This window comes from Oryctolagus cuniculus, chromosome 12 (genome assembly GCF_964237555.1).
Source record: "Oryctolagus cuniculus chromosome 12, mOryCun1.1, whole genome shotgun sequence".
Taxonomy (NCBI): Eukaryota; Metazoa; Chordata; class Mammalia; order Lagomorpha; family Leporidae; genus Oryctolagus; species Oryctolagus cuniculus.
In genome coordinates, this window is record NC_091443.1 from 12012562 (window position 1) to 12028096 (window position 15535).

General features: G+C 47.8%; 1 protein-coding gene across 3 annotated transcripts in view; it reads right to left on the reverse strand.

Moving 5' to 3' along the window:
• Window positions 1-786: 786 nt before the first annotated feature.
• The window catches only part of MTMR10 (myotubularin related protein 10), a 51262-nt gene continuing 36513 nt past the window's right edge, over window positions 787-15535 (reverse strand). For 2 of the 3 annotated variants that reach the window (XM_051822254.2, XM_070053534.1), the window contains exons 10-16: window positions 15220-15350; window positions 14100-14169; window positions 12951-13021; window positions 9288-9457; window positions 7874-8044; window positions 4388-4570; window positions 787-3709 (exon numbers count right to left, since the gene is read on the reverse strand). In XM_051822254.2, the coding sequence (XP_051678214.1) occupies window positions 3110-3709; window positions 4388-4570; window positions 7874-8044; window positions 9288-9457; window positions 12951-13021; window positions 14100-14169; window positions 15220-15350 (1396 nt within the window). In that variant the 3' untranslated portion in view covers window positions 787-3109. The remainder of the gene's footprint in view (window positions 3710-4387; window positions 4571-7873; window positions 8045-9287; window positions 9458-12950; window positions 13022-14099; window positions 14170-15219; window positions 15351-15535) is intronic. The other variant, XM_051822255.2, reaches the window with a different exon arrangement.

Below are 15535 nucleotides of genomic sequence, written 5' to 3' on the forward strand. Positions count from 1 at the left end.
TCTGATCCAGCTCTCTGCTGTGACCTGGGAAAGCAGCAGAAGATGGCTCAAGTCCTTGGGCCTCTGCACCCACATGGGAGACCCAAAAGAAACTCCTGGCTCCTGGTTTCAGATTGGCATAGCTCAAGCTATTTAGCCATCTGAGGAGTGGATTAGCGGATGGAAGCTCTCTCTCTCTCTCTGCCTCTCTGTAATTCTGCCTTTCAAATAAACACACTTTTTTTTTTTTTTTTTTTGAGGCAGCAAGTGACAGCCCAAATAACTGGTTCCCTGCCACCCACATGAGAGTCGCTGGCCTCAGCCTGGCCCAGCCCTGCCAGTGCAGGCATTTGGGTGTGGACAGCGGATGGGATTTTATCTAATAGAAAACATCCTAATGAGTAAATTAGGGGTGATTTGTACATTGATATAATAATTGAACAGGATAGTGCCTTACCACTGCTGGAAGGGCCCAGATTCGGGATGGTGGATGGCAAGAGCCAGGCCCAGGAGTCAGGGACCGTGTTCTTGTCCCCCGGGGACTCTGAGCCCTTCGTGGGAAATGTTACTGCCCGGTTTGTGCATCCATCGACTGGAAGGAGCAGTGAGGCCGTGGCTCGCGACCATCCCTGTGGACTTCACTTAGCCGGGTCTGGGGCTGTTCGGAGTGCTGCTGCTCACCACCCGACTTTAGAGGGCGTGCACAGCAAACGGGTGGCACGCAAGTGTGGTGAGTGCGGGAAGACGCCTGTGTGTCTGCAGTCACTGAGCTCCTGCGGATTGCACACTGATACCGACAGCAGAGGGTTTGTGTCAAAGTTTTATTAGCAGTCACAATTTTGTTCACATTCAATCCGTTAAACAGACCTGTCATCTCCCTGCTCATCCTACTTAGCTCAAGTCATCAGTTTTAGGCACAAAGGTTTTAGCTTTCAAGGTCAAGTTTTAATTCCATGAGGTTACTGCCACAGCAAGCAGACTTTGTTGCAGGTGTTGGACAGTTTGCACCCTCTGTTAGTAAAAACTAATATCCTTTCCTTAAATAGAGTCAAGCATTTTTGGTTTTAAAACTCCATCATAAAATATCAGTAAGACACTGTACATCTTTAAGCTCGACACTGCCGAGTCCGGCGCTGGCTGGCGTGTGTGTGGCGCTCAGCAGCCCAGGCTCCACTCGGGGCTATGGCCATGCCCGTGAGCCGCGGCCCGTGGAGCCCTGTACAGAGCCACGTGCACCCCTCCTCCACAGAGTCCTTCCTGTAGGTAGAGGGGCCGAGCAGCTTTACTGTGGCCCGGATGTAAGGCTGTCACAGTTGTTTTTCATATTATGCACAATAACCTGTGGCACAATAATCATGATACAACAACTCTCCAGCAAAAATAAAACATTTTACAACATTTATCATACAAAAATATGCATATTTTCTATTTTAAAACAGTATTAGTACCTAGTTTTTTAAACTTACAAATTTTAAAAAATTACTAAATGAGTTGAAATAAATGTGTGAGGGAAGCGATTAGAGAAATAGATGCTTAACCCAAAAAATGAATTGAGAACAATGAGAAATAATAAAGCAGCTTACTGAAAAGGGAGGATGATTATTACACTTTACACGGCATGGAAGGCTGTGGTGTTTTAAAGGGATCAGGCCGTTTTCCAATCAAGGATCATGAAATGTTTGGTGGTGATGATGTCATTTATACACACTGAAAGCAGCCCTTATGTCTGAGGCAACAGGTGGGCAGAAACACTGGATTCATCCCCAAGTTGAATTTCCTAAGACGTTTTATAAGAACTCCTGTCCTGTTAATCTAGACGCATTATCGAACAATTTTTAAAAGGTAAAGAACTTAAATATATACATCTGTTTGGTACACATAAAGGCAAACACTATTTTGAGAACACTTGTTTTTACAAAAGGAAATAAGCTAACTAGACACTTGACTATAAAAACCTTCCAAATCTCAAGATAGCAGTTTAAGGAGACCATAGACAACAAACACGTGGGTCTTTTAATCAGGGAATGGGGGTGGGGCAGTGCACGGCCTGGGCTAGAGACCTCCGGCTTGGCCTCCTGCGGTGCTGGCCAGGCTCCTGTCGCCAGGTGTGCGACCAAGGGGGTCTCAGGCTGAGGCACCTTTGCCCCTCAGCTTCAAGACCGCTGCTGTGGCTATTTCTGAAGAGGCAGTGTTCCGAGAGAAGCTCCCTGTCCTCCTCCTACTCTTTCTTCCTAAGCAAGAACTCTGAGAAGGGAGGGACCTCTGCACGTGCCAACGACAGCTGACTGCACTGGAGAGACCGGCAGGAGCCCCGCGGTTCTGAGGGTGCAGGCGGCGCAGCAGTTGCTCACATGGTTCCCAGCTGCCACGGCTGGGGTTGCACCACTGAGGGGGGGCCTGAGTAGCCTCTTGGGATCAGCGCCCCAGACTTTCAGATTTGGGGACCCCGGGCTGTTGATATGAAGCTTTTTAAAAATCTACTTGCAATATGCAGTGGGATTTTAACTCCCCAGTTTTAAAAAGTGTTACTTGTATCTTAATATTAAAGGCACTTCCAAGTTTAATTATAGTATCTTTACAGTTAACAGTGCATGTCACTTTACAGTTCTGTGTAGCTTAAAGCAAACTCATGATTTGAAAACACAGTGATCTAAGGTCCCAACGTGGTCTGAAATAATAAATTCTGGCCTGAGAACACCGAACCCTCATCAGGTGAGTTCAAGTACAGATAACAGAAGTGACCAGAAAAATCCATGAACGCCTGCGAATGCCTGTTGGGGATTTTACCGGGTGTTTCTGAAAACAATGGAACTATTCACTTTGATGTCTGTTTCTCTGGGTTGGTTCGGAATAGCGGGATACAGCAGACAACACCTGGTTTGATGAGTTACAGGAAGGGGGAATGTGTGCCTGCCCATCCCTGAAGATGAGGCCCACTTAGAGAGAGGAGACCTGAAGTTCCACCTAGAACCGTGAAGAACATGATTCCTCGTTTTTAAATATTAGTGCAAATTTCAACTATTATTCTTACATATAACAATGATCCAAGTTTTAAATGTCTAGCTTAGCACTTTTAATTTAGAGAAGAAAATGTACAGCATCCCTCAAAACGTCTAGAAAACCCTACGTCTTAGTCTTCATTTGCCAGTGTCTCAGTAGATAACCAAATTTTGGCCCCACTTAAAAATTTGCTTAATGGCGTTCCTAAAATGCTTCGTCGGCACAGATTCCCGACCGGAGAGAAGGGGAAGGAGGACGACAGGAACTCGGGGGTGCCCGCCGCGTGCGCCTGCGGGCCGCCGGCGCGGAAGTACATCCTGCTCTGGGCCGGCTCCGCACAGCCGGCGTCCAGGGCGCCGCCGCGCTGCTGCCGCAGGGTCCTGCTCAGCGCGTCCACCTCGTCGGCCAGCAGCGAGAGCTTGCGGAAGGCCGTGATGAAGCCGCCCAGGCTGATCTGCGCCTCGGGGACCCAGCGGAAGTAGCACAGCTTCCAGAGTTTGATGTGCGCTGCCGAGAGGCGGGGCAGAATCACGCCGTGCAGGTCGCACGGCCTGGAGAACCAGTCTCGGAAATACTGCTCCGCGTCGCCGCCCCGGCCGTCGGCCTGCTGCTGGGGGTCCGGCTTCGGCTTCAGGACGAGCGAGTTCCTCCTGGGCAGCAGCTCCGGGTCGCTGAGGACTCCGTTGCGGAAGGAGGACGGCACTGCTCTGAGCGTGGAGCTGTAGCTCTTCTGTGCGGAACAGAGACGCGTTACTCTCCGGGCTTCCCGTTCTGGGAGGCTCACGAAGGTGCGGCGCAAACGTCAGCCCAAATCCTGAAAACGGTCGGGCCTGCAGCCTCCGAGGGCACTGCCAGGCCTGCTCGGTGGCACTGTGAGCCGCCTCTGGATTTAACTGCACAGAGCACCGACTGCTGAGGCCGCACCCACGCCTGCACGGGGGGGGGGGGGGGGGGGTGGGGGGGTGCACCCTATCCATTAACAACAGCAAGTGCAAATCTCAGACTCCTGGATTTAACTGCACAGAGCACCGACTGCTGAGGCCGCACCCACGCCTGCACGGGGGGGGGGGGGGGGGGTGCACCCTATCCATTAACAACAGCAAGTGCAAATCTCAGACTCCGAAGAACAATGAAACCGAGTCCCGGCGCGCCCCAGGGAGCCTGGGGAGCTGCCCGTGCCCAGGGGGCAGGCGCCCCCAGGCCCACAGCCACAGCTGCCGCAGGCAGATGCTCGCGGGGCACTGCGGGCCGCAGGGAGGAGGAGGTTAGGATGCGCCGTTTTAGTTAGAAAGGGAGGGATTCCTCAGAAAGGTGCATTAGCGGTGGCCGGTTTTAACGCTGTGTGCCCCGGGAAAGATGTGTCTGCGTGAGGCGGCATCGGGTGTTCGCTCGCGCGGCTAGAATTTACCTTTGTCCGTCTGAAAGACTTCATGGAGCTGCTCTGTAGGCAAGGCGTGCTCTTGCCGATGTAGACGGGGTTGTGGAAGAGGGCGCGCTCCCTCGCTGTGAACTGGAGGGACCAGTCCCACACCGAGGGGAATTTCAGGCCCTTTTCATCACCCAACTGGATATTTTTGCTTATAGCAAATTCCTACAAAAGAAAACAGCTGCGTATTTGTGAAAGGACAGAACTGAAGACGTCCTCGTGTGACTTCTGTTTCGATGCAGCAGGTGAAATGTGCGGAACTAGAGCATTAAAAACCCGTCAGAGCAGTGCTCCCGCTTCCAGGACCGAGCCACGCCTGCCCTGGAGACCCAGCTTAGGAGCCCAAGGAAGCCACATCCCCCGACCAGTGAGAACCTGAGACGTAGGCTTTCCCCCACAGACACCATCAGATCCTCGCTGCGGGCTGAGCCGCCCTGGGTCCCCCCAGAGCAAGGGAGCAGTGCAAGGCCACTGGAGGAAGGTACCCTTCACCGTGCACAGGGCTTGGGCTCCCCGGCAGGCAGCACGGCCCAGCCCGAACTGCAGACTGAAGCAGGCACAACGTCTCCTGGAGGAAGCACCGCAATACTGGGTATTCAAATGGTGGCAGAAGACTCTTATTTGCTGTTCTGTACCTTAAAGAATTTTTCCAAAATTTCTACAAAACCCCCAGGAATTTCTGTAGGAAGAGGAAAGCAGGAAGGAATGTAGATGCCACAGCCCAGCTCTCGTCCCTGCTGGAATGATGGCCTGCAGTCATCGGGACACGGTTAAGCTTTGCAACACCTACCACACAGAGCTTTTTAAAAAATGTTTTTGAAGAATTTTCTTTGGCGTAGTGGGTAAAGCCACTGTCTATGATGCTGGCATCCCATATGGGCACCAGTATGTGTCCCAACGGCTCCAGTTCTGATTCAGCTCTGTGCTAATGGCCTGGGAAAAGCACGGGAAGACGGCCCAAGTGTCTGGACCCTTTCCATCCACGTGGGAGACCCAGATGAAGCTCCTGGCTTCGGTCTAGCCCAACTCTGGCCCTTGCAGCCATTTGGAGAGTGAACCAGTGGGTGGAAGATCTCTCTAATTCAGACTTTCAAATAAATAAATATATCTTCACCCTCCCCCCAGAATTTCTATGCCAAATAAGAATTCATTAAGCATCAAATATTGACAATTTTTTAAATGACTTAGGATTTCATCATACATATGCAGATTGAAAACAATCCATTTGCTTTAAAAATAGTACTGTTCTGAGTGGAAATTAAAACAGCAATCCTAACATGTTTTTCATGGCCCTTAGCGAAGAATATAGAGAACAGTTGGGGCCGGCGCCATGGCGCAGGTTAATCCTCCACCTGTGGCGCCAGAATCCCATACGGGCGCCGGTTCTAATCCCGGCTGCTCCACTTCCCATCCAGCTCTCTGCTGTGGCCTGGGAAAGCAATGGAAGATGGCCCAACTCTTTGGGCCCCTGCACCCACGTGGGAGACCCGGAAGAAGCTCCTGGCTCCTGGCTTTGGATCGGCGCAGCTCTGGCCGTTGCGACTACTTGGGGAGTGAACCAGCAGATGGAAGACCTCTCTCTCTGTCTCTACGTCTCACTGTCTGTAACTCTACCTCTCAAATAAATAAATAAACTCTTAAAAAAAAGAGAGAGAGAACAGGCATCTTTATTTTAAGTGTGAAAACTACAATTATTTTTCTCCACAGCTAGATGTTCCACCAACAGTGCCTGACCACTGGCATCTAAAGTGGCCTCAGAGTGGAAAAAGGGGTTCACCTTTGGCTTGTGGCCTACCAGTGAGGGCAGCACTGTGTTAAGAACGGCAACTCTTAGTCAATGGCCATTCCCCTGCCAGGGAGGTGGGAGGGGCGGGCGGGACTGGCGTTAGGACCTGTCAGAAAAAGTCTCTGAAAAAGACAAATTAAAACTATTTACCACTGGGACATAAGAGAGGAAAAATTAGGTGAAACAGCTTTTTTTTTTTTAAATTCCCAATTAATAAACTATTGGTCATCGTATCTCAGCATATCCAGAACCCAAGAAGCCAAAGTGATCAACAAGCGTCTCTGGGCATAAAGTGCCCCACTCGGGTGCCCACTGTCCCCGTCACTGTCCTCTTTGCCACCGTGCTGACTGCTGCTGCCTTCCCGGGCGCCCATTCTTGTGCAGGCTCTCATGCCAGGCAGGGAAGGGAGAGGTGGAGACGAGAGCCAGGGAGGCAGCAGCCAGGCAGGGATCCCGGGGCGGGGGGAGGGCAGGGGACCGGGAGGCCTCTGAGCCGGGCACAGTGCGCAGCTCAAGCTCTCTCGGGGGAACAGCATTTGTTCGCAAACTTCCCTTCCCTAAGCAGCCCCTGACAGTGCTCCGTCCCTCCGAGCCCTGGGGTCTGGGAAGGCAGCAGTGCTCCCTGTCCTGCTGCTCCCCCGGGGCTTTCTGCCTCTGGGGAAACTCCGGGCCCTGTCTTGCTGTGGGATGCTCTTTTCCCCTGTAATGGAGTTCTCCCTACTGCACAGCATGAATAAGCTCCTTACTGTCCTCTACAGTTTGTCTTTTGTCCCTTCTACCCAGTGTTAAGGGTGATCTCACAGTGCTTCGGAGTTGAACCAGTGTTCACACCTTGCAGTGCCGTCAAAGGCACAGCTGTGAGGCTGCTGGTCCCCCTCACAGACGAGGAGCTGGGTTCCTGGGCTGGGGTCTGAGCGGCTGGCACTCCTCCCACACGAGGGCCAGAACTCAGGCTGCGTGCCCCGGGCCGCACTGCCTCGCGAGGGCCCTGAAGCCCCTCTAACAGTCTCCAGCAGGCCTCCGGGAGCCCTGTCCGCTCCTCTCGGGCTACTGCAGCATGTTACCAGCCGCCCTGAGGGGTCACACGTGGCCAGGACACAGCTCGTGCTTCTCGATGGTTTCCCGATGCACAAGGCTGGAGACCCTCCTTAGTCATAATCACTTTCCTTTAGGTGAGGGAATTTGTGACCAAAGATTCCTAATTCTACCCAGGGACTGCCATGTGACACACGGGTTCTGAGAATACAGCAAGAGAGCGTCCCAGTCTAGTCCCCCGACGGGCGCTCATTCCTATGCCTTCTGCTCCATAGGACTTTCTTCCCCACAACGCTCTTCAAGAGAAATCACCTTGTTTTCTACAACTTTTACTCCACTGATTGAGGAAAGAGTCTTATTACCTAGCAGCCCAAGTGTGAAAATATAAATACCAAAAGCATGACATTCGAGGTGGTTAAACTAATACGAATATTTAAACTGGATTATTATGAACAATTTGCATAGAAGAAAAATATTCTTCACAATTAAGTAATCTATATTTTTGTCCTTAAAATAATTTATTCAAAAATTGCAACTTCAAGTAATAGCTTTGAACTGTATGTTTTAAATATACAGTTAACTATATTTCAATATATCTCAATAAAGTTTAAAAGAAAAAGTAGACATGGCCACACAAGGCCACTTACTGTGCTCTGCTTCACCCGCTGGTGGGGCGAGTTGAACAGGAAGGTGCCGAAGAGTGAGATCCGAGTGCTGTCATACAGCACTGCCAGGTAGGTCTCCGAGAACTCGAAGGCTGCTGGGTACTGTTCTAACAGCTGCCACGTGGCGTCCAAGAACAGCAGAAATAAGGGGGACTGTCACATACAAACAGTGCGGTTATCTAGTGTTGTCCTTTGGGCATTCACATTTCTAAATTATTGCTGATATTAAGGAAGAGATCAATAAGAAAACATCTAAGCACTGAGCTACAGATCTGTGACTGAATAAACGTATCTTATGTCAAACCTAAGAAGTATATTTGACGAACATCATAACCCTTATTTGCCTACTAAGTACAACAGACTGAAATGGCAAAGCAGAGAGATGAACAAGGAAGAGCCAAATATGCAGGAAGGCATGTCCTGGAACATTCTTTAGAATACTCAACAATCCGGCGCCGCTACGCGGAGGATTAGCCTAGTGAGCCGCGGCGCCGGCACACTGGGTTCTAGTCCCGGTCAGGGCGCCGGATTCTGTCCCGGTTGCCCCTCTTCCAGGCCAGCCCTCTGCTGTGGCCAGGGAGTGTAGTGGAGGATGGCCCAGGTGCTTGGGCCCTGCACCCCATGGGAGACCAGGAAAAGCACCTGGCTCCTGGCTCCTGCCATCGGATCAGCGCGGTGCACTGGCCGCAGCGCGCCGGCCGCGGCGGCCATTGGAGGGTGAACCAACGGCAAAAGGAAGACCTTTCTCTCTGTCTCTCTCTCTCACTGTCCACTCTGCCTGTCAAAAAAAAAAAAAAAAAGAATACTCAACAATCAACTGACTTCCGTGATTACCCTTTGGTTGCCCTGTAGGCTTACTACCCAGAAATCCTCCCTAAGTTTCAGTAGAAAGTTTGACCGTGGCCTCTAGACTATGTGGTGTATCCCAAAGTGCCGCAGCTAATGGCAGCTGTTTGTAGGAGATACCAAGAGTCAAACGGTGCTCCTCTAACACCCCTGCAAACACCAATCTGACCCACGTGGTTTATAAGACACCTGCAGGGTCTTCTGTGGCCTGACGACGGATCCAAGGCAGCCGCAGCCCACAGCTGTCCAAGGACGACCTGCTCAGACTGCCCGTTCTCCAGACAGTGCGTTACTCCTGAAGTGACTGGAAAATAGCTCATGTGCCTGCTACCTGCTCTGCAGAGGAGTTAATGCAGAATCTCTTCAGATAATTTTGAAGTTAGACAAATTCAATAATTTTTTTAAATTTCACCTGTGTAGCCACAATACTCTTTCCTACAGTTCATCAAGTCGACCTCTAATGCATTAGTTAGCCCTGGACGGAGGAATCTGAGACGTTCTAGATGAAGTAAAACCCCTCTCTTTCTGTAAAGGCATTAAGACTCGTTACCTCCTTCTCCGATCTCTTTAAATGGTTGCATCTGTCTAGGAACTGATATCCCGACATGACCCACTCCTTCTGAATCAGACTCTGAAATCCAGTAATTGTCCTAAAATAAGGATCCAGCATCACTTGAACAAGAGAAGCCACAGAACAGCTCAAGTCTCTTCCCTCTTCCTCTGTAAATAAAATGGAAAGAAAAAAATTACTGCACAGAAAAACGCTGAGAAGGGGAAGGTGTGTCAATGGGGAAATTTAGTTGCTTTCCGCTGGTAGGCTGCCTTCAAAACAATTTGCATAAGGAAATTTTACTGGATTCTAGTGACTCTAAGATAGTAGACTTTTAGATAAACTAAATTAGTATTTAACAGAGGACTGTCTTTTATCTAAGAGTGTTTGCCAGGTAAGAGAAGCTCATTCCTCACACCTTTTACATTTGAATGTTTTGTAACAGAAAATATTTCTGGAATCACTGTGCTGTTTTGTGAAGGATACTAAATATAGTATTTTTACTGACAACATTGTAATGACCACAGGTGAATGAGGGGATGAGACTGTCTACTATCGCTGTGAGGGTAGCAAATATTTCCTTCTTTTTATAATTCTTTTTCAACAAGACCAGAATTATCATATTAAAGCTAGCCAAAGAAGTCAGAAGAAAGCTACCAACCACTATCCCTTATCATTACAGATATAAAAATATTAGCGAAATTTAAGTAAACAAAATTATCCCAACCAAACCCAAGGTTCGTTTATCCCATTAAGACCATGTTTTCAATTCTGTACTTCAGCAACAACATATCTATTTCAAAGTTACTGTAAGTGGCATATTCCTCAACTTGAGTCTTTAAATAAGATGGTGGGACACAATGGGTTAGCAGCTGACAAAGTAATGTATATTAATACAAGACAAGGACAACGTGATCATCTCAGCACACGCAGAGGAAGAAGCTGCCACATTTCTGCGTTTATTCCCGACAGACATTTGGCAAGCTGGAGACCTGATCAGAGGCATTGCCAAACAACGCTAACATCATTCTCACTCGTCAGAGACTGCGGGCTTTCCTCCTCCCATCAGAACAAGACAAGGATGCCGGCTTCTGACAGTCTCTATACTGGATGGCAGGCTTAGCCAGAGCAACCAGGCACCAAAAATAAATAAAAGGCATCCATCTCAGAGATAAAAACTGTATTTGCGGGCAACACACTGCTACTTTAGGATTCCTAAGGAATTCACAGAGTAACTATTGGAACTAATAGATGAGTCCAGTAAGGTTGCAGGGATTCCAAACACAGTAACACACTGAGTACATCATAAATCTAGAGATGAAATTTGAGAGCAATTATACATAGTAAAATAAAAAAACACTTAAAGAGTTTATAAAGTAAATATAAGACATGTAAAAAAACCACAAAACATTGCTGGTGAAATATCTAAATAAAAGGAGAGAATTCACTTCATTGACTGGCCACTTCAATACAGATAATATTTTCCTCAAACTGGCCAATGGGTTCAACACACTGCTATCAAAACCCCAGTAGGGGCCGGCGCCGCGGCTCACTAGGCTAATCCTCCGCCTTGCGGCGCCGGCACACCGGGTTCTAGTCCCAGTCGGGGTGCCAGATTCTGTCCCGGCTGCCCCTCTTCCAGGCCAGCTCTCTGCTGTGGCCAGGGAGTGCAGTGGAGGATGGCCCAAGTACTTGGGTCCTGTACCCCATGGGAGACCAGGAGAAGCACCTGGCTCCTGCCATCGGATCAGCGCGGTGCGCCGGCCGCAGCGCGCTAGCCGCAGCGGCCATTGGAGGGTGAACCAACGGCAAAAGGAAGACCTTTCTCTCTGTCTCTCTCTCTCACTGCCACTCTGTCAAAAAAAAAAAAAAAAAGAAGAAGTAGATTAATTATTGCCTGGTGCTGGGACACAGGAATCTTTTTGGAGTAATGAAACTTCTTTTTTTGCAATTTATTTTATTTATTTGAAAGGCAGGGTTACAGATGGGAGAGAGAGAGATGGTTCACTACCCAAATAGCTGCAATGGCCAGAGCTGGGCCAATCTGAAGCCAGGAGCCAGGAGCTTCTTCTGGGTCGCCACGTGGAAGCAGGGGCCTAAGCACTTGGGCCATCTTCCGCAGAGAGATGGATCGGAAGAGGAGCAAGCGGACAGGAACCGGCGTCCCTATGGGAATTCAGCACAGCAGGCAGAAGCCTAATCTGCTATACCACAGTGCCAGCCCCATGATGGACCATTTCTAAAACTGGACTCTGTATTTACTAAAAATTATTGTACATTCAAAATGAGTGAATTTTATAGCATGTACATTATTCCTCTATGAACTGTTTCAAAAACATACTCTTAAAAAAAAGTAAAACACAGGAACACAGGTTTAGCACTTTTGTTGATGTCTTTTACATTATAAATGCGTAGAGAATCAAGGGTAAGCAGGACTTTACCGTAAGATGAGAACACCCGTTGGCTGAGAGGAGAAATAAGCTGATTTGGGGGCTTAGCCTGCATTTGTGAATCAAAATACATACTTTGTATCAAAGAATTACTTTATGTAGTGAATATTTCTCCCCTTTAGGGTTTTATGCATCTTTGCCTGGTTAAAGCTAGTTGTTTGACAGTTGGTAAAAATATTTCTCCAGCCGTAAGTAACATCCTGTATCCACACACTGTGGGGAGCAGCCCGGACTGGACTGAGTTACTGGAATTAAGACTTATTCTGTGCATCTGCTCTCCCACAATATGGCGCTGGGAGAGAAGTAAACAGCTTCCGCACAGCTGCCTCCAGTTCAACCAATAAACTGTAGGACTTGCTACTGATTGGAGGAGAGCAGCATACTCGGCGTGTGGGCAGCCGAGTTGGGATTGGCGGAGGAGGACTATAAAGGAGGAGAGAGACGGCATGCACCAGGAACATCTAAGGGGAACATCTAAGGGGAACATCTGAGGGAACACCTGTGCAGCCCCCAGAAAGCCGGCCGGCGGTGTGCCGCTCCCCTGCGGAAGTGGGGAATGTGGCCAGGGGGAACTGCCCTTCCACGGAGGTGGAAGGGATAGTAGCCAACCCGGGAAGAACCAGCAGCAAACCCGGGGAGGGCCGAGCAGATGAAAGAACAGCGCAGGGTCCTGTGTCGTTCCTCCACGAAGAGGGGGAGCGACAACACACTATGCAACATGAATGTGTTATAAAAAAGTAGTTCATGGTGCATTAAACTTTATCTGTAAACTTAGACATTCTGGTAGTGTGAAGTCTTTCACTACAAAGTCATCCTCTGATGAACTGAACCAGCTGTACAGTGACGTTATATTAGACACAATTAGCATAGCAGTGCAACTGTTTCCTCAGTCACAATCTGCCAAGAGTTAGAGGCATTTAAAGCTAAAACAAATCTGTATGAATTAGAAAACAGCAAGATTGGAGAGATAAGGTTAATACTAAATATTAATCTATAAGTGATGATTCACTGTTCCCAGGTTATAAAAGGTATCTAATAAAGGTAGAAAATCAGATGTTTTTGTGCCACTGTTTGGCTCTAATGTGCAAAATCTGTAGTGTGTTTGACAGTGCTGTAGTAAGACAGCTGAGATGATTAGTTTACTGGAATGTGGACAGTCACCTAGGTTGGCTGGCGCAATGGTCACAATATTTTCAGGAATTACTTTAATTACCTTGTAGGACTACAGAGAGATGTTTGCTTTCTAGCATGTACACAAGTTCTGCTGAATGTTTAAGGAATGCCCTGAAAAGAGAAGGAAACATACTGTTAAAAATAAGATTTCCACTACAAATATATTTCAAAAGTGTACAACTTGCTTTATTGCACTTCACTTTATTTTGTGTCACAGATACTCATGTTTTTAGAGCTGGAGGTTTGGGGCTGGTGCTGTGGCGCAGTAGGTTAATCCTCCGCCTGCAGCGTCAGCATCCCATGTGGGCACCGGTTCTAGTCCCAGCTGCTCTTCTTCTGATCCAGCTCTCTGCTATAGGCTGGGAAAGCAGTAGAGGATGGCCCGAGTCCTTGGGCCCCTGCATCCACATGGGAGACCCAGAAGAAGCTCCTGGCTACTGATAGGCCCTGCTCCAGCTGTTGCAGCCATATGGGGAGTAAACCAGTGGATGGAAGATCTCTCTTTCTGTCTCTCCCTCTGTAAGTCGACCTCTTAAATAAATAAAATCTTTAAAAAAAAAAAGAGTTGGAAGTTGGTGTCATTCCTGTGTCCAACAATTCTATCGTGCCACTTTTCCAACAGCATGTGTCCCCTTCATGACCCATGCTCATAAGACAGAAACTTAATTGATAAACGTGTGCGTGTTCTGACTGTTGCATCAATTAACTGTTCTCTCATCCCCCTCCTGTTCTTGAGCCTATTCCCAAGACAGCAAAATATTGAAAGTGGGCCAATTAGTAACTACAATAACCTCTTAAGTGTACAAGTGAAAAGGGATGAATCATGCCGTCTTTCATTTTAAATAAAAAACCGGGAATGGTTACATTTAGCAAGGAAGGCATGTAGAAAGCTGAGATAAGCTGAGTGCTAGGTCTCGGGTCAAACCTCGTAGAAACACCTGTGCACAGACCCACATGTGGAAGTGTGCATCAAACTGACGAAATCTGAGTAAGATGTCAGACTGTAGATTGTACCTGTAGATCTCACCAATGCCAATGTCCTGGTTTTGATGCTGTGCTCCCATTATCTAAGATGTTACCACGGTGGGAAGCTAAGTGAGGAGTCCATGGCTTTCTGTACGATCTTTGTACCTCCTATGAGTCTATAATGATTTCAAGATAAAAAGCTAATGAAAGAAGTTGTACAAACCTGACATATTCTAACCACCGGGTACTTTCCAGTGAAGATAACCATTTTTCTTCAGTTTCTTCAAAAGGCTCTGTAATAAATATGGCAATTTTAAATATGGCTAAAGATACAGGCATATATAAACACAATCACACATTTTAGGCTTTTGAAGCTTAATTTTATGTAAGTAACATCAGAGGTAAGAGATAACATCGCAGTCTCTAACATTTAAAAGTTGGCTCTCAGTGTCATGAATCTTCACTTTAGTAACACAGAATACACATCTAAGGTGACTTGTTATTATTCTCTATCACATAAAACAAAGCACTTCCCTCTGCACTCCGGGAGATGTCAGACAGGCTGACCAACTCTGCCTCCCGAGGAGCGATTCCCAGCCTTCCTGGTCAGCCTGTGTCTTGATTCTGGCCATCCTGATCTGTGTGAACAGAGGCCCAGGCACTGTCTCACCGCTTCCTGACTGCAAACCACACTCTGCTTCTCTTCCCGAGCCCTGCTGCCAGTGCTGCCTCTTGAGGCTTTGCTTATGGGGCCTGGGGGCTGACCATTAAAAGGAGGTGGCACCTGTGCCCAGCCCAGAGAGCAAGTATTCAGACACTTGGCATGGGGCTGCAGAGCTCTCCTTCCAGGCAAGTGTCAAGGCTGCCTCTCCTCACCCCTAGGGCACATGGAAGCCACCTGATAACAGACACATTAGAAAACTTGATACCCAGGTCAGGTCACCCATCCCAAATAAAACTAACTGTGCATTAAAGCCTTGAAGTAAGTCTGTCTGTAAGGTAGCACGGTGCTCCACTCAGCAGACGCTTCTAGAAAACTGTTCTATGTGCCTTTCAGGACGCAGAGACGATATCACAGGTTCATTTTCTCTCCAAAACAAAACGCAGCTTAAATCTCACTTTCTAGATTTTGATATCCTCATACAATAAAATCTGTATACAAATCTCAATGAGCCTCTCCTTAAATATAATCTATTTCTATATCTTTAAGGAACATCACTTTCCCTGATAGAACTCATGCAATTCTTTACCCTCCATACAATTATATATATATATAGTAAATATATCTATATACATACATACATACACACACACATATATGAATTTGAAATGAGTGAAATTACCATTAACACACAGTTGCTTTAGTTTAACAAATGCTGCCTGTATTTCTTGAATGTTAGGCAAGGTCTTATCCAAATCTGATTTGTAAACGTCACTTCTCTGTGGATGACTTTTAGTTATTGCATTACAAATCCTAATAAAGACAAAATGAGTTAGTCACTAGTCCTTCATTCATTATTAAGCACTTACTGCAAGCCAAGATACTATCCTAACAGCTGGGGACAGAGATGAGAACAAGCTCAGCCCTCACGGAAGTTACACTCTCAGCAGTGACGGGTCCATAACCAGAACACAGTGCTGGGGCCACTGCCCCGGACG